An 18,974-nucleotide genomic window follows, 5' to 3' on the forward strand; every position below is an offset into this window, starting at 1 on the left:
CCAAGCAGCGCTGCGGTCCCTGCCCACCCCAGCACCTCTGTGGTTCTGCCGGTAATAAGTGATGGATGGACAAAGGCAGGTTCAGTCCGTGAGCAATACATTGAGGGGCACATTTCTTTGCCCCCAAACATCAATGACCTCATTAGTTTTCTCGATCTGGGGGGGTTCAGACTCGGGACATTTGAAGCAAACCCAGGTGAGTCAGAAGGGTGTCGCATGTTCATTTACTAACGTTCTCCATGCTGAAGCAGAGCCCCGGTACGACCACATCGCGAGCCCAATGGCTCCTGGTGATGCCTCTCCTGCTTGGGTCTGCTGCAAGACCCCAGCACACACCGGGGCTGTCCTGGCAGGAAAGCGGAGTTCGGAGCACTCAGGGTAATGGAAAACCACTACAGCAGCTGCTGCATTTATTGCTGTATTGGAGTAAATTACCACTCGAGCCATATTTCAACTGAATAAATAAATGGTGTTGCAGCTTTCCAACACCACAGGACCAACCTTTCCCAATTCCTGTTGTTCAGAACGTGGCTTCCTGCTCCAGAGTGTGAACAATGCCGGGAATGGCGCACGTGATTTCCCGGGGCACTGTCCTCCTACCTGACACTGCTTTCAAAGGGTCAAGACCATGCGATAAACAGTTGTTATGCCCTTCTCCAGGAACAGCTGCATGCCATTTGTAGCTGAAATACCCCAACATGTAAAGTCTATACAAAGTTTTAGGATTTCTCAAGAAATGCTTGCAAGGTATGACTGTTTATGAGTTGTACAAAAGTAAATATTTGGATGGCCTTTAGCACTGGAATAGCAGACCAGACGGATCTATCTGGAGCTAAATCCTCATAAGGGAAAGAACTGTGGGAAGAGAATAAATACGTGAAATGCAAAGAGGTGGAAGACTGTACAAAAAATCTTTTATTCTGCAAAAAGGTTAAAAACAGAAGTCGCAAACACAGTTTGGGGGGAGGGCGGTTGCTTAGCTTCTACAATAATACTTAGTTTGGCTTAAGTTTAAAAAAGACAAAATTCTCTGCCAATCTTTATTTGGTGAGTGACAAACACTAAAAGAACAAATTAAAAATTTGTAGATTAGGTTAGGTTACACCTTGATTATTCTAGGAATGCAGTTAAGTTTCATTTGGAAATGTGTGTGATATAACGCTACAAATTCAGTCAGAGACTAAGAACCCACTAGAAATTGATGACAGCACTAATACTGCTGTAAGAACACTTGCAGAATGCCTGACAGGGAAAAATAGCAGTATAATGGCAGAACTAAGCTTTAATGAAAGACATTATTAGTCAGCAGTCTAAAAGGCCTTACATTGGGCTCCAGGAAACACAGTAATAAGACATATCACTGCCTGTGTCTAACAGTTTAGATCCAGATCACACTGTGGGCTACCCATACAGTGGGTAAACAACTGTGCCAATAATCCTAACAGTGCTAATCCAGCGAATGCTTTGCTGGAAATAAATTTTGAAAGACGAAGAAGAAAATTGCTCATTCGTCCCATCGCCCTTTCTCATACTAGCTAGTTGCAAAGTCTACAGAGCATCCTTGTGCTATGGAGTGCCTCAGTCCAGTAACAGTAGTAACGCCACTAAAGAAAGTCAGAAAGTAAGTAAAGTATAGTGGTGATAATTAATGCAACTACATTCAGTAAGTTACGAATCACATGGCACAATGAGCAAGTAAAATAAACATCAACACTGAATGGCAATGGGCTTTTGATAACTTTTCTGCAACTGCCTAGACTTGAGAATGACTAATGTGTACCACAGTTACTATGTAAATATCACGAACACCCAAGTATAAGAGGACAAGGTAGCATACAGCTGTACCTGCTTTATCTTGCACGTATTCAGAAGGGAATAATGGGGAAGAGATGGTATTAACTCTCCCTCTGCTGTATATCAAATAAAGCTAATGTAGTTGAAGATGATCACATACACATAATTATCAGGATGAACTAACAGTCGTGCACTTTTCTTCTTGCTCAAGATACTTTTGACACAAGGGTCTTTCAAGAGCTCTGTATTATTAAAAGAAGTCATCTCACTGGCACTTATACAGCAATACCTCTCTGAGAGCCTGTGGTTTATTAGCTGTATATTTTGGTCTGTCTGTTACATTAACATATAGATGTTTACTAGCTGTTAAGGCATGTTTCGTTCAGCTTATCCCTTTGGCAACAGCAGCAAACTGCAGTAAGCTGTCCTTGAGAATGCCATGAACTGGAACTGCCCCAAGCACGGAAGACAGCCCCGGGCCAGTGTTTTGATCGAAGTCTGAAGTCAGCATGGCACAGAGCCGCCAAGGAAACGCTCAGAAATTACACACACAGTCCTGTTCACTTATTGCCAAAATGAAACAAAATCTGTGCCCATCACATTGAGCTTCCCTTACTTCCCCAAATGAGGGATTCTTAAAAAAGAAAAATCCGGGTTGCCGTTTCTTGTTCTGTTTTTTATAATGAACAAGAATGCATTTTTCTGCAATTGAAACATTTTCTATTTGCAGTGCCATTGAATAGGAGAGGTTCCTAGTGGAATTTTTTGCTCATAAAAATGTGGGGGTTTTGCAGATTGGCATGACAAAGAAAGAAAAGCTCTGTAAAATCTCCCTATCCCAACATACAACTTATTAGTGTATAGATTTCCCAGTGCCATCGTACATGTGGCATTCAAACTGGCCATGTCCACTATAGACTTGTCAAGCCTGCTGGCTCACCTCACACCTGGGAATGGAAAGGGGTTTCATAGTTGTAGTGTCACTGCTGTTTTATTTTAATTGGACCAGGCTTAAACAGTTGTAATGTCGCTGCTGTTTTATTTTAACTGGACCAGGCTTGAACGGCTACATTTGGCAGAGCCTGGCACGTGGCTCTTGAAGAGGCTGAAACAGTTAACCTAGTGTGATAAGCAGAAAGCAAATACTAAGAAATAAAATATGCTCAAGAAGCACCTGCTATTTTTTTAAATTAATTTTTTTTATGTTTTTTTTCAGTGTATATACTTTGATGACTAATAACCTTTTTTCTTATACAATGTTGGCATTCATATTTGAATCCCATATAAACCAATTGATGCTAACTTTCTTAGCCAAAGATTTATTATTATTATTTTCTAAATACTCTTAAAATAATTTTGTGAATCTGAAAGATGCTGGACAAAAACCAGTCACTTGGTTAATGTCACTAGCTGTGCCAGAATGACATCCTGCTAAGGACAGAATTAATTCCTGTGTGCAGGAGCTCTCCAAACTGCTCAGTCTGCTGCACTGCTAGCATCCCAAGAAGAGCTTCACGTGTCAGTGGTGGGTGTAATTTGTGTGCCAAAAGTGGACTAAGAACAACTTCACATAATTTGTGGGCTTCTCCACAAGTTAGAACATAACAAACAACGCTATTGGGATAAATGTGAAATAAAAAGTCCAAGTCTCTTTTTGTATTACCATCTTCCTGTGGTACATGTTCTGGTTTTCACAAACATTAGAGTGTTCAGTGGTATTTTACACAGGGCACTGAAATCTTGAAATAACATATAGGTGCTGTAGAGAAAACAGTGCAGCTGTGTCTTGTTAGAGTGGATTTATGAGCCACTAAGTTTTATTTCCGTGCATCCTAGTCCTATTCTTTAAGATCCTTGTAACTCCGGACTTTGTAACCGCACAGTGACAAATACTGATATTGCTGCTCAGGGTAGCAGCGAGGGTGCAAACTTCACTATTTGCACTTTCATCAGCTGTTGCGCCATCGTCTGCAGCTGAACAAGCATTTCTCCACTGGCCTTAGAGCGTCGTGCTGTGCGAGCTGCAAGAGGAGCAGCAGAGTGAGGGAGTTAGTTCAGCTGCGAGCAGCCGACAGAAGAACAGCAGCAGAAGAGGTGGGGAGGATTTCCCCTGCAGGACAGAAGCAACCCCCATCGCTTTTGGGGAGGAAGAGAGCCTCTAACCACACATTCACATCTGTAACCGTGAACTCCCCGACATGGACCTGTTGGAGCGAGTCCGGAGGAGGGCCACCAAGATGATCAGAGGGCTGGAGCACCTCTCCTATGAAGTCAGGCTGAGAGAGTTGGGGTTGTTCAGCCTGGAGAAGAAAAGGCTCTGGGGAGACCCTATAGCAGCCTGCCAGTACTTAAAGGGGACCTACAGGAAAGCTGGGGAGGGACTTTTTACAAGGGCATGTAGTGATAGGACAAGGGGTAATGGTTTTTAAACTGAAAGAGGGCAGATTTAGATTAGATGTGAGGAAGTTCTTCACAGTGAGGGTGGTGAGGCACTGGAACGGGTTGCTCAGAGAGGTTGTGGCTGCCCCATCCCTGGAAGTGTTCAAGGCCAGGTTGGATGGGGCTTTGAGCAACCTGGTCTAGTGGAAGGTGTCCCTGCCCATGGCAGGGGGGTTTGGAACAAGATGATCTTCAAGGTCCCTTCCAACCTAAACTGTTCCGTGATTCCATGATTCTATGATACTACCCTGAGCTTCCTTCCTTTTGGAGTGGACATAAAACATACGGAAATACAAAAGCAAGTGATTATAGAGGCCTACTGAAAGGAAATAGGTTTTTAAGGATTTGGCCTGAAGAGTTGCTTTTAAGTGCTCTTTGAGGTTTTTGCTACTGCCAGGCTGCTCTGTTGGGAGCAACTGTGGGACTCTAAATTTCATAGTGTAATTTTGAAGTGCCTGGGATAGGCATTCATCCTAAGACCAAATGTGCTAGCTTTCTGAGGGGCAAAACTCCAATGATAATCAGCTATGTTAAAGCAAACACCTCTAACTTCTGCAGATCTTGAGCAGCTGAAAGAAATAGAATGTCACTGAAGATATTAGTCTGTGATATCCTTTCTGTTCTGATTTACTCCTACTTCTGTATACTTAGCATAAAATAAATAATGTCCTACTCATTGCATAAGCGCACATTGTCTTTTCTGTAAATCTTGCTACAAAAACATGAGAACAGCAACATTAAAACAATTTCAGGCACATTGGAAAACATAACGGTGCACCTGGAAATTATTTTGAATAACAAATTCAGTAACTACATTTCATTTATTTATTTCTTAAGGGCTTTTTTTGGCACATAGCATTGACTGTCACTGGATTTAGTGCTTGTCAGGGTAAGGGCTGTCCACTCGGGGAAGTACAAAGAATCTTCTCATCTGTGTCACAGATCAAAGGCCTCTGATCAAGTGGCAGCATAAGAGAATTTTAAATAAAAGAAACAGTATTTGTAACCATGATAGCAAATAGTTACTGTGTGTCAGAAGCTAGATTTGTCTGCTTCTGTATCAGAAGACAGGTATTAAATATTTACAATTGGTTCTGATTCAAAAGTAGGCAGACATAGATGTTTTGAGGCCAAGCTGCAGTACTACAATAATCAGGATGCAAGCATCCTATTCTCTGATCTCCAGACACAACCTAACCATAAGTACCTTGGCTACCCTCTATCACCTTTCGTTATTCAGTATATGACGGCCCACAATAATGCTCGTGCATAATGCTACAGAGCCCTGCCACCGCACAACAGAGAGGCGAGCCATCGCATCGCCGTGCGAACATCAGCCGTGGTAATGTGTTGAAAAGCTCCAGCCTTAGCCGCGTGTAGGGCTGGCCTTAACGTCTGCCAGTGCCAGGGCTACTGGCCACGGGCAGGGCAAGGGCTTGCTGCCTGCCGGCGTCCCTCACGTCAACAGGGCCGGTGTGAGGAAACCCTTCTGAGCGATGGAGTGTAATGGGGAGTGCTGGCCCCCGGGAAAGCGCCTGCCCTTTGGGAAGAAAGGCTTCCCAGGGTGGCTGGAGAAGGAGGAGGAGAAGGAGGAGAAGAAGGAGGAGGAGGAGGGTGCTGATGCGTTCGGCACTGCCGGTCCCCACGGCGGGGCGGGGTGGGGCAGGGTGGGGCAGGGCGGGGCATGTGGCCCTGGAAGGGGACCTCTCACCCCTCCGTGTTACACCAGGGCCTGCTCGCTTCCCGCGGGGTTACTCGCCTGCTCTGCAAAAAGTATAATGCTGAAAGAAATGGCTTGTTTCCGTGGCTGAAAAAATTGAATCCAGGCTACAAACTTTTGCTGAAATCCACTTGTCTTCCAGCTGCAAAGCAGAGTTCCATGTCACAGCTGTTACATTGCTGTTCAGCTCCGGATGCTTTCCAAGCTGGTATTCAGCAAGGGCCACCTCTGAAGAGGATACTTGGAAGGAAGGGCAAGCCTGCACGAATATGCCTTCCTGCTCATAGCTTGAACAACACCCTGATACCACCGAGGTGAAGCTGTTACTGCTACAGGTAGCTTTTCTCCTTGTCAAGACAGGTAACCGCAGTAGAGCTGAGTGGCATGTGTGGAAAGGGACTGAAAAACAACAGCACAGCCAGCGTGCAAGGCAGTCTTAACTCTGGCTCATCCAACAGTTGGCATGTTTGGCTTGCTAACCTTAAGAAAGTTTAAGTATAACACCTGCATGTAATTTAACGTAGACTTGGCTAAACAGGGTTACTACCCGCACGTAGATCTGCAAAGCTGCTGAGCCTGCCAGCGGCAGGCGATGCACGTTGCAAACCAGCAATGGTCCAGGGAAGCTGTGGTGCACGAAACTGTCCTCCTTGCTTCGCTCACAGCTCGGAGGACACGTTGCTTATCTGTGCTGTCTTCTAGAGACAGAACATGCAGCACATATTTGCTGAGCTAAGAACAGCTTGAATGTTTATCATCAGCTGTAATTTCAGTGCTAAAACTGATCAGCTGCAGCTGTACAGAATCACAGAAAAATGCTTTAAATACAAATTGTACTGCAGGTGTGGGGATATTAAGACAAGAGTTTCACACTCACAGGCAAAATCTAGACAGCTTATAGAGCCAATCCTTAGAAATCCTGAAAGATATTTAGGCCCCATAATTAAGCAAAAACTGCAGACCCCATAAGGGCAAACTATATTAAGGAGTCATTGTTCACCTGAAAGGTGAAATCCAAACAGCTACAAAGACATTTTTCGTTATACGGGAGTTTGAACATTGCCTGAACACAGATGCTAAAGTATGCCTGAACGTTCTGACACTGTTAAAATGCCATGCAATGCGTGGAGAGTTACCTCGCGTTGCTGTCATCTCAGCTTCAATACCCTCTGCACCAATGATAGCAACAACGGTCCCAGGGCCCATTGGAATATTTTCAAATCAAATGCAAGTATTTTTTTCATACCTGTACTTGCCATTTCCTCTTCATTTCTATTAAGGGAATAAGTTTTCCTCTGTTTTATTGCACGTTTCAAAGTTAATGATATTACTGTTCTCTGCCTGCTCAGTTGGAAATATTTATGAACTGTATTAATGTGCCTGCTTGCAAGATTCCCTCCCTCTCCAGTCCTAACTTCCAGTGAGGATGGCTCTCATGTACGCACAGACAATGAAGTGGTTTGTTTGAGGCGTGCAGAAGCAAGTCTCTGAGGCCAACGGTATCTGTCAGGGCCCCGAGGGCCCCAATCAGCCCAAATGTCCCTGACCAGCCCCAGCTGGACACCCCCCCGCCCATGGCCCAGGACCCCATTTCAGCCAGCCCGGGGCAGTAGGATGCTGGGCTCCAGCCTCCACACAACTCTGCCATGCCTGGCCGTGGGCCCCCTGAGCCAGGCTGCCCTTGGTGCCCCCCCAGCACCCCCCAGCACCCGCCAGTTGCCCTGCTCCCTGCCTGGGGTGGTGGGATGGGCTGCAGCCACGAGGCTCTGTCCTGCCACCCCCAGCCCCGCAGGGAGCCCCCAGGCCTCCTGGTGCCCTCCCAGTATTCTCATATTCACATCTAAACATCCAAGAGATGAAAACCTGGGCAGAAAACATCTTAGATGACGGTACAGTTTTTCCCTGTTGAGCTGTTTGCAGCTCAAAATGGGCTCCCCACAAAACCGACCATGTTACGGACCAGGTATGCATTTAAAAGCACAAATCATTTTAAGAACCTTTATGACTGACTTCAGAATTTTGAAATTTGAATTCTGAATCCTGGAGGCTTCTTTCCTGAGAGTCCAAGTTTGCATGGTGTAAAGCAATACAAAACGAAGAAACACAAGTGAAGATAGTAAGAAACTGGCACTCTCAGCTGGAAAGCTCATTACCTGGCCTATAAATGAGATATAGTGATGATCCGTGCTCACCTGGACTGATTTCAGACACTTCAGGTCTTACGCTTGTTAGACAGCTGTCCTGGACAGTTATCGCAGCAGCTGTGTACTACGAATTTTAATTTTTATGCACAAAATATGCCATAATGGACAGCAATAAATTTCTGTTGAGAAATATAACTGGAGCTGTATCCAGTTCAGAAGTAGTTCAGAAGAATTTCAAATGACTTGACTTAAAAATAAATAAAGGACATGTACCTAGCAGAGTGCTCTGAAATCTACAGGACTCAGTTTGACACACTTTCATTTGACGTTAGCAACCTATAGTCTGAGGTACAGATTACACACTCGAGTACCAGATTTGGTGTTTTCTACCTCTGGTTCCTGCGGTTCCAGGAACAAAATAAATTTAGGGAGCAGCCACTTGTGCGACCCTTCCCCACTCCCAAAGTGTGAACTAAAAAAAAAGAGAGTGAAAACTCTGAGACCGTTTCCTTGAAGCTGTGTTTTGCAGTCTAGAAAGTACAAAACGGCCCATTTAATCAAATGCTGGGATAGGCTCACAATGCCCACTAAGCTCCATCTCTGAGAATAAGAGTCCATCCCTCAGGGTTAAAAAAGAGCTTTCAGGCAGCAAAATATTACATTGCATTTAAGGGTTTTAATCTGATATAGTTTGGGTTTTTTGTTGTTTTTCCTGCCAGTATAAAAAGCTCTTCATAAAGATCTTTCCAATAACAGCATAAGCCAATTAGTAATGCCATGAAGACAGTGATGAAAGTAAGTCAGATATGATTATAGAGGAATTGCATAACCAGCATATGAGTGCTTCCTCCATTATCCCTTCACAATGGACAGGGAGCCCTTTCCACTCGGACAGGAGTCGGAGCTCCAAGCGCTGGCCCCGGCGCTGCTGCACCCCAACAAAACTTTGGTAGCCACAGCTCTGCATGATCCTGGGGAAAAGTGCAGGGCACCAGATGTCCCACCTTATGGAGGCAGCAGACCAGTGACATGGTACCAATAACTAGTAACACCTGCTTTAAAAAAATAAATTCTCTGTGCCACTTACCGCGCATTATTTTATTCAGGACAGAGATACACCATGTAGCAGATTTTTTAGCCACAGCCTTCTCTTTTCCAAGCACGGTGCAATTAATATCTTACACATACTTTCAAAAGGTGAACTCCTCAAAGTCTAAGGAAATCATAATTATGAACCAAATTATGTAAGCATTGCATTATTGTTAAGGTTGAATGTGGCCAATATCCTGCCTCCAGCCCTGTAAGCCTAGCGCCCAGCCCAAACTGAATCCAAGCTAAACTGACGAGCCCTTCCCAGCTGCAGGTTCTCCCAAGCCCCCCGTCCGGCAGGAGCCCCAGCTCGGGGGGTCCCTGCGTGGCCGATGAGCTGGTGCAGGTCAGACCCAGGCTGCAGCGGCGCCGAGCACAGCACGGGCTGTCCCACACTGCCGGGAGCCACGGCTCGGGGACCCCGAGCTGCTTCCATTTCTAAGACAGGTACCTCCGTGCCAGACGGCAGCACCGTGCTGCACGTGCCGGCCCCGTTCGGTCCTGCCACGTGCCCTGAACCTAGCCTGCGCCCACTTCCCAGCTCGCAGAGGTAACACCTCTGCCTCAAAGAGGCTGCGGACGATGACCGGACAGAGGTCGTCGAGCGCTCAGCAGCACTGGGAGGGCCACGGGAGCGTTTATGGCTGTCAGCAGGCACGGTGGTTTCACACCCCCACGCTGAGGGCAGCAGGAAAAGACAAGCGCAAAAATAACCAAATGCGGTGTTTGTTTTTTGTCTAAGAAATGAACAGAAATCTGTTTTCTGTTAATATTCTCAGGTCTGCTGTCCAGGGAGCTGGCCTGACCAAAGCTGCTGGGGGATGTTGCAGTACTTTTGTCAGCTGAAAAACTGAATTTGCTTCCCGCCAAATTTTCACCGGTAGCAACCTCCACAACAGGCAACATCCATCTTCCAAACCCCCACTGAAACCTGTTGTCCTAAAATCTTCAACCCTACCTCGTCTGTAGGCTTGCCGGCTGCAGCCCAGACCCCAGCCATCGACACTGGGAAGGTATGAGGCTGGAATGATTTGGACTCTTGGCATCTGCCCGGTCCTGCCTCTTGTCACTGCCTGCCTGCCTTCACACTTGCAGCCTTGCCTTTGGCCTGCTTGGGCTCCACCATTCCTGTCTGACAGCAAATGATGCCGTTCTTTGCCTGCCTGGGTTTGTCTGCACTCTTCAGAAGGTGCATTGGTGGGTCTGGGATATCGCACCTACCTCCTCTGTGCCAATTTCAATCACATTTTCTATGAACTTACCAATGAATAAAGTCAAGTAATTCTTTGTTATCTTACTTGTGCTTTATTTCAGTAGGAAAAGCTGTGAAAATATTGGAACTTGGGTCAAAAATGCAATAGCCCAAACCTACAAGACAACTTTCGTGTGGCATCTATGCAAGCAGTGACATTGTTTTCCAAGCTGTGTAATGAAGATCCACCGGGATGGTGATGTTGTGCGCTTATCTGACCCTCAGGCTTACTTGAAAAATTCAGCCACAAGACCATTTTTTCCCTCATAGTGGCAAAGCTACTTAGTAAAAACTAACCTGATTCTTGAGCCCTCTTGCTCAAAGTTAATATTCAAGGCAGGCATCAAGACTGAAAATATACAGACTACACTGTCTGGGTTATAAGTACTGGAAAACCAGGAGCTATAACAGAAAATGTTAGGCAACCTTAGCTAGTAGTGGTGCTTTCCCTACAGCAAAAACACCGATCAACACCCGTCGGTCTTCCTTCCCTGTGTGGGGGAGGAAGAGAAATGATCTGATCTGCGTTTGCACCTTCAGCCAACTGGACTTGGCCCAGGGGTCAGAACTGTGAACGTCTGGAGCTGGAGACGGCACTGGTGTGGATACAGCTGGAGGCAGTTACAACTCCTACTCGCTGATTGGGATGCAAAGGGGCACTTTCATACTTACTCCTATTTCCCCATCATTATACTGTAACATCTCCTGCTGCGAGTTAGCCATTGCAATATCTGAAGCAAAATTAAGTATCAGCTCTACTGGCACACACTTAGGCTTAACATTCATGTCAAAGATCGCATACTTCAGACTTCAGCATGTTTGTACCTATTACTCTTTCATCATTGCCACTGGCACACTCTTATATTTGGATATAGATTTGCCCCCCCCCGCCTTTTTTTTTTCACATAGCACAGGTATATATCTTGTTCATCTGAATTTACTGAGTATCAACACCGCACAGTTTACCTGTGCAAAATTAGCTCATGTCCCCTCTACAGCTCCCCTGCTCTACAAAGTGGCTGGGAATGTGCATCTTCCATCAGTATTTGTACTGGGCTCCTGCAACAGCATATAGAAGTACTGCTTCAATCATTCCTTGCCTTTTTTAATTGGAAACATTTATTACTGATTGGATATTGCCATTTGATGGGATGAATGAATTCTGGCCCTGGAGAAAACAGCAAAACACTGGCTGCGGTTACGATCCACTGCCTGAAACAGTGTAGTCCAAGTTCTGCATCTGCTGAGACACTGCCCTGAATCACTAATGGGAGCTGCTGCAGACATCGCTGAGTAACGGTCCACGGCAAGAAGACAGGCTGTGCACTTGGCACTGGGCTGGTTCACGTCTCCGTTGCCTTCCTCTGGGGATGCTGGCTGTTCTGCTTGGCCTGCGCTTCCCCACACGCATCCACAGATCTAAGATATCATTACACCTCGCTTAACGTTCAGCATTTCTTGCCTTTGGAAACAGCTTCTATTATAATCTGCTATTGGGCAAGTCAGCTCTCAGGAATTCTTTGAAAACGCTTTACAGATGATGCTATATTTCACATTCCTGTTTTCTCAGGTTTTATCCATTCCTTTCCTTGAAGAAGGCATGGGATTCACAGACATCAGCTCAGTCATCGGTTGGTCATCGTTTTACGTTTATGCAGTTGTGACATTTTCATGCTGTAGTACTTCCTCCACCAAAGAAACCGGCAAAGTACATCTACATTGTAGTACAGTAATTGCTGCCTGGGTTCTGTACAAGTAACTTCTTGTGGTCTGCAGCCACTTCCTATTCTAGTTTCCTGTTCTTGAGCACTGCCAAACTTTTCACCTGGATGCCATATGGCTCGGGATCCCTTTCCAGCTGGGTGTAATTTGACACAGCTTCCTCCAGCATACCCTGACTTTGATGTAATCGCTGTGGGCTGAAATTTGTAAGACTTGTGTGCCAAAAACACAGCAGCGAATTTCCCTCCCCCCCCTTTTATTTTCTTTTTTCCTCTGTGTGAACATGCCAAGATATATCAGGATGGTATGTTTGATCAACACATCTTTGATACCTCTGATGGCTGGATCCAGGTAAGATCACAGTGTCTACAGTGCAACTTTATGCAACAGTTGTCTCGGGAGTTGCACAAAACCTTAGAAGAAATTGTCCAGAAGAGTCCAGCAGCATTTGCGGTCTCTGGGCATGAGGATATTCTGCACTGCATTTATCTGTGCATCACTGCTCAGTGGAGGTCAGAAAGTATCCCATGTATGAGGCAGAATTCCACAACTTCAACTTGTTTTTTTATTTAATTGTATATTTAATTTGTACCTTCTAACAAAGGCGGCCAGTGGTCATGATCTAGCAGAGCTTTTGTCATTCCACTTGCATCCCTACCTGAGAAAGTTTGCCATAAAGAAGAGACCTTACAGGACTAACTCATCAAGTTCAGCATCCCTAGAAATGGCCATCTCCTCTTGCAGGTTGGTTGACCCGCTTATTCACCCGTGTCTATCTGGAGATGTAATACACTACTACAATGTGGTGAATAGCACCATAGGGCAGGGAAGTCGATGCTTCCCCGGGTCAGTAGTACTTGATGGTATTTATTTTTGCTATTGAATACTGAGAATAATCTTGCCTTTCTTTTATCAAGTAGTGGCTTTTCAGACACGGGCATCTGCTGCAGTCGCTCGCTCTTTTCACAGCTTCAAGCTGTTTGATCCTGTGCATATTTCTAGTTGTCCTTGCTTGACAGTGGGTATTGGGCCCCTTCTCCAAGCAGTGGGATCCATGACTTCAGCGATTCTGCTCCCTCCCCTCACCCCCATTTCTGAAACACCTTCCTGTAATGCACTGGACACCCTGCGAGGCAGGATCTGCCCCGGCCCGAGCACCGTTCCTGGTTTCTGAGACTCTCTGTACTGCAGGTGTGCGATGGCAGGACCTGGAGGCACTGCTCCGGCTGCGCTGCATTGCGGCGCGCATGTGGTGAGCACGCCGCGGCGCTCAGCAGCACCTGCGTGGTTGCAGCGTGCGTGGGAGGAACAGACTTGAACCGAAGGTCTGGCTGCTGGTTTCTGCGCACTGCTACCCACAGCGATTATATGGGAACAGAGGTGAGCTCAATCTCCTTTCCTGACTGCAGGTGGAGGGAGCGTAATTGCAAGGTAGCAGGAAGACATCCCTTAGACACTTCTGGTAACTGAAGCTTGCCAAAGAAAGAGGTGCGAAACTATTTTTCTGTCGCACGTGAAATCTCATTCACTGCAAGCATGAGCAGAGAAGCTCGTTTGCCTGACGTATCTTTAACTCGGAAGAGGCTTGTTGACTGACCATAAGCACACTTTGTCGATTACAATGCAAAATGTAATAATTTTTGCGTAAACCACGCCTGGAGGCCCACTTGGGAGACACATTTTCTCTGCCTTGTATTTGGAGCCGTACGTGATTATTTGCTGCCCGCCAGACACCTCTCCCTGGGGAGACAGAGCCAAGAGCTGAGGAGAAATAACGTCCTGCTGAGGAGCAGTAACAATCTATTTCCCTGACACGGGCGTGCACATTTCTCTGGCCGAGCCTTCTTGTTCAGTGCGATATCTGTCTTCCTACTCGGTGTGATGGACGTTTCAGTCTTTGGTGATTTCCCTCGTCATCTCTCTTACAGTGTGTGTCACCCGTTGGACATTCCTCACCGTCACGCTTTCTGCTGCGGCACCCCTGGATCTGCCACTACACTTTGTTTTCCCCGCAGTTTTGTGTATTTGTGCAGCTGCTCTTGAGTCTAGTTTGGGTTTCCCTTTTTCCCCGCTCCGCTCAGTGACTCTCTGTCCGTATCATTTATGCGCTCTTTTGACAACAGCTTCCCCAGCTCTGGAACTTCGCAAGACCTCAGCAGGCCTTGTAATACGAGCTTCTGCACATTTTGTTCCTATTACTAATCGGCCATGAAATATAGATAATCTTAGGAGGCAGCTATTTTGCACAGCGCAGCAAAGACCGATTTATCATTTCTCTGGATCCTCAGCAAAGTTATTGAAAAGATTCCTTTCACAAAGGGTGTTTTGCAAGCTGAAGGTTACTTTGGGGGACTCCCAGGCTCCGTAGGCAGCGGGTCAGCCTACCCCCCCATAGGTGTGCCGGGGACAAACAGGGGCTTCTCCAGCGCTCCCGAGAATTGCCTTCCCTTCCCGAGAACTGCCTCCGCCGGGCGCTTCCGAGGGGGGGGGGAAGACCCCTCGGCTGCCCGCGGCGGGGGGGGGGGGTGCCGCCTCCCCGGGAGCCGCTCCTGCCAGGCGGCCGCCGCCGCTCCCGGCCGCCCTGGGCAAAGGCCCCGGCAGCAGCCGCCGCGCCCCGGGGCCGCGGGGCGAAGGGCAGCGGGGCCGGTTCCCCCGCAGGAGGCAGCTCCCCGGGCAGAGCCGAGCTCCTGCCCCGCCGGGGCGCTCCTCCAGCCGACCCACGGGCCGAGGAGCCCCGCCCGAACCGCGCCGGGCCCCGGACACGGACCGGCCGCGCCAGGCCGCGCTCCCGCCCAGGTGAGCGCCGCCGTCGGCCCCGCCCCGCGGGCGGGGCGGGGCGGGGCGGTGCCGGGCGGTGCCGTGCCGTGCCGTGCCCTGCCCTCTCCGCGGGGACGGGCGGCCGCGGGACAGCGCCGCCGGCTGCCTCCCGCGGGGCGCTTGCCGGGGGTTGGCGTTGCCCTTTTAAGAGCCGCGCGGGGCCGCTGTGACGTCGCGGGCGCAGAGCCCTAGCCCGGCCCGCCCGCCGCGCCGCCAGAGCCGGGAGCGGCGGCGGCGGCGGCGGCAGCAGCGCGGTGCGCGCAGCGCCCGCCCAGCCCGGCCCGGCCCAGCCTAGCCCAGCCCAGCCCAACCCAGCCCAGCCGGCGAGCGCCGAGACCAGCCCCGCCGCGCCGCCACCAGCCGATCCGCTCCGTCCCGTCCCGTCCCGCCCCGTCCCGCCGACCTGCCATGCGCCGCGGCCCGGCGCCAGCCTCCGCCGGCGGGAGCCGTCCCGGCAGCAGCACGACGACGACGGCGGCGGCGGCGGCGGCGGCGGGCGAGCGCTGAGCGCCGCGGCCCCGCAGCAGCCGCTAGGGCGGCCGGCCCCCGCCGCGGCGCGGATGTCCGCGGGCTGCCCGCGCCGGGAGGACTCGCCGCCGCCCGCGCCCCCCCCGCCCGCGCTGACGGGGCGGGCCAGGCGCCCCGCTCGCTGCAGCGCCCCGCGCCCGCCCCCCGGGCTCCCCGCAGAGCCGCCGCTGCCGGCCGCGCTCCGCGCTTCCGCCCGCCCGCCGCCAGCGCCGGCGCCATGGCGGTGAAGGGGGCCGCGGCCGGCGCCGGGGTGCTCCTGGTGACGGCCAACGTCGGGTCCCTCTTTGACGACGTAAGTACCGCGGCCGCGCGCCCCGCCGGGGGGGGGGGGGAACGGCGGCCGGTGTGTGTGTGTGTGTCGGGGGGGGGGGCTGCCGGGGTCGCCGCCGCGCCGCTTCCCGGGCCGCCGCCCCGCGCCGGTCCTAGCGCCGCCGCGCCGCCCCCTGCCCGCCCGCGGCTGCCGCCCCGTCCCGGTCCCGGCCGGCCTCAGGTGCCGGCGGCGGCGAGCAGCGCTGCCCGCCGCGGGAGGGCGGGGGGGGGGGGGGGGGGGGGTGTTGGCGGTGCCCCGGCAGCCGTCCCGTCCGTCTGCCGCCGGCCGGCCGCTGCGTTTGGCGGGGGGGGGGGGGGGTGCTCTGTCTCCCCTGGAAGCCCCGAGGAAGGCGCCGGGGCGCGCAGCCTCTCGGTGGACCGGCTTGTGTCGCGGGCGTGCCGTGTCCCCGTTGCCGTGACCGCCGCTGATCGCGCGGCGTGGTGGGACCTCGTCCCGGGTGGCTCAGGTCCTCCAGCCGCGGTTCCTCCCGAGATGTCCAGGGGGTGGGAACTTGGGTGCTCTCGGTCTCGGGGGGGGGGGGGAGAAACGGATTCCGCCGTGGAGCGCTCAGCCTTCCGCAGAGGCTGCGGCTGGGCTCACCCCCAGGCTTTTCTCCTGAGACGCTTCATGCACGTTGTGACATGAAAATACGATTTAATTTCTGTTTAGCGTAGCGTACTCAGACAAATGTTTGGAGCGCTTCTCACCGCTGCAAATAAGGCGAGCGCAACAGTTGATAGGGCTAGCAGCGAAGCAAAGAGAAGAATGCTTTCTGGCAAACTTGCATGAATTAAGACAGATGCTTACAAACATCTGGAATAGCAGCCAGGCTTCTAAACCTCGTGGGCTGCGCCCCGGGTGGAGTCTGGCACCACTGAAGTCAGTGGCAACGCACCACTGGAACTGAGCAAGGCTGGCATGTCACATACGGTAAAGGGAGCATTTCTAGGGGTTTGCAGTTCGTGCAGCAGCGTATGTCTAGCAGAGAACTGGGCCCAGACATGTGCTGCGCGTTGCTCTTGCCGTGTGTGTTAGGACTGGCTTTGCTTCATATGCCAGCCCTACGCACAGATCACCATGTGCGCTACAGTAAGTGTGTTTTGTTTGTGCCCCCCCCCCCCAGTCTTCAAAGTTTGCTTTGTTTTTTCGTCATCTTGAAGGCTGACCTGAAGTACGCACTCTGATCTATATGTGCGTAGTCAAAGGATGCAGTTCGTCTTTTCACCAAGTTTAGTAAACTTCGGCAAATTATCACTGCAGTTATTTTTACACTTAAAAGTGTCAGTTCATATTAAGTGAACACTGTGAAAATACTCATGTCACAATAATTTCCATGATTATGGCCTTGGGCTCGTGCAGTATCTATTTGTGAGTAAAGCCGCGTGGTGTTCAGTCGGACTTTTGCAGATAATTACTTCTGTGCGTTCCTGTTGCCATTGCTAGAGCCTAAAGGTGATAGCTCCATTTGACCTGAGCCCGCTATCTCCCATGGCAAACGCTGTGGTTCAAAGTGCTCTCCTGCCCTCTCTTTCGGCTGAGAGTGATAAAAGCGGCCACCTTGGAGCACTGTCATTGAAGAGACCCTGTGCTGTCACACCAAATGATTCCTGGTTGTTCCTAGTTAGTATTTGAGACTCGCTGGCCTTCCTGGAGAAGGTGAAGTGTATTTGTTGTTTATCATTCGGCATGACCAAAGAGGGGAACGCTTCTGCTCTACCGACTGCCTTGCGATCAAAAACTTAGTTTTCTACGGCAGCAAAACCGGGCTTATTTGGATCTGTTCCACTGCAGGGTGGGGAATGGAAAGACTGGTCTGAACTTTCGTGATTACGCTTCTGGTTTGTTGCTGTTGGAGTTGGGACTGGCGACTGCCCAGTCAGGTTTCTGGAGTGATGTCGGTGCAATTCAGGCACAATAAAGATGACATTAGCTTGTTTTGTGAACTTAGCTTTCGAGTTACGTGTTGGAGCTGGCAGTGGCTGTTTCTGCTTCTTGGGCTCTTCCTGCTCAGCTGGGGCGTAAGTTTTGCTGCTATGACCTGAAGTGATCTTGGTTATGAACAAGGACTCCTGCTTTGATAGACTTCACCTAAGCCACTTCCAGTTCCTTTAATCCATTTTTTCCGTTTCTGATTTCAAATTCCAGTTGGTGATACGTACTTCAATTAAACACTACATTTTTAGTCACATTTTCCTGGACCTTGAGGTAGTGTAACGGTATGCGTTTTCACAGCACGGTGCAGAAACCCCGAGTGGACGGGACGGTCGGGTCTGAGTGTCCTGCGGTAACGCAGTCCTGTCTTCTCTTGCTCTGGGGATCTGATTCACCGTGGGCCAGACATCCTCTGGGAAGCGTTCCTCCACGGAGCTCTGGGGCGGGTGTCCCCACGTAAAGGGCTGCCGTAGGCAGGCTGGGTCCGGGCGGGGGGTTCTGGTGGTGTGGGTCTTCGGCTGCTGAAGCTGCCCACCCTCGCTGGGGCTGCACTCCCGCTCTCGCCCCACATGGGTGGGACTTCTGCTCCCCCGTTCCACGCTGGCAAACCCTTGCGTATTGGCTCTGTGATGAACCTTTTTCCGATTTGTTTAAAGTAATCTTAACGTTACTGTGTGGCAACAGCACGATTTGCACTTGAGATGTGTTTTGTATGAGTACTGTTCCTTTGGCTGGCACATGCTGTATATGCAAATGCTCTTTTCATTGAGATCACTATTTTGTAGAAGAATAATTTAAAATATCTTTGGTAGGCAGGCTTGTCTGGGTAGGATAGTCTTTCCTATATCCTGGTATTGCTGACCTGACTATACTTTTGCAAAGTGGAGAAAATTGTTTGGGGGGGGGTTTTTGGTTTTGTTTTGTTTTTTTTTTTTTTTCCTCTCCAATTGCCAGAAGGAAATTACGATAACATACTGGTTTGCTCCTGCCAGCCATCCACATCCACTAATAACCTGTTGCAATGCTGACCTGGGAGCTCATGAATAAACATGTTAACAGTGAAGAGGGTTTTTCATTCCTCGAAGAGTTTTGCTGCTTCATTAAAAACGTTAATGCAGTATTACATCTACAGATATTTTTTCAAAGTTTTATGAACATGTGCATCTCATGAATATGAATGCATATGATTTTTGGTACATTTGTGTTTACTTAAGCATTTAATGTTTG

General features: G+C 49.7%; 1 protein-coding gene across 2 annotated transcripts in view; it reads left to right on the plus strand.

Annotated features, from left to right (window-relative positions):
• The first annotated feature begins 15,271 nt into the window (after positions 1-15,271).
• Positions 15,272-18,974, plus strand: part of INPP5A (inositol polyphosphate-5-phosphatase A) — a 259,975-nt gene continuing 256,272 nt past the window's right edge. The window contains exon 1 of one of the 2 annotated variants that reach the window (XM_052800297.1): positions 15,272-15,797. In XM_052800297.1, the coding sequence (XP_052656257.1) occupies positions 15,723-15,797 (75 nt within the window). In that variant the 5' untranslated portion in view covers positions 15,272-15,722. The remainder of the gene's footprint in view (positions 15,798-18,974) is intronic. The other variant, XM_052800298.1, reaches the window with a different exon arrangement.

This window comes from Harpia harpyja, chromosome 10 (assembly GCF_026419915.1).
Source record: "Harpia harpyja isolate bHarHar1 chromosome 10, bHarHar1 primary haplotype, whole genome shotgun sequence".
Taxonomy (NCBI): Eukaryota; Metazoa; Chordata; class Aves; order Accipitriformes; family Accipitridae; genus Harpia; species Harpia harpyja.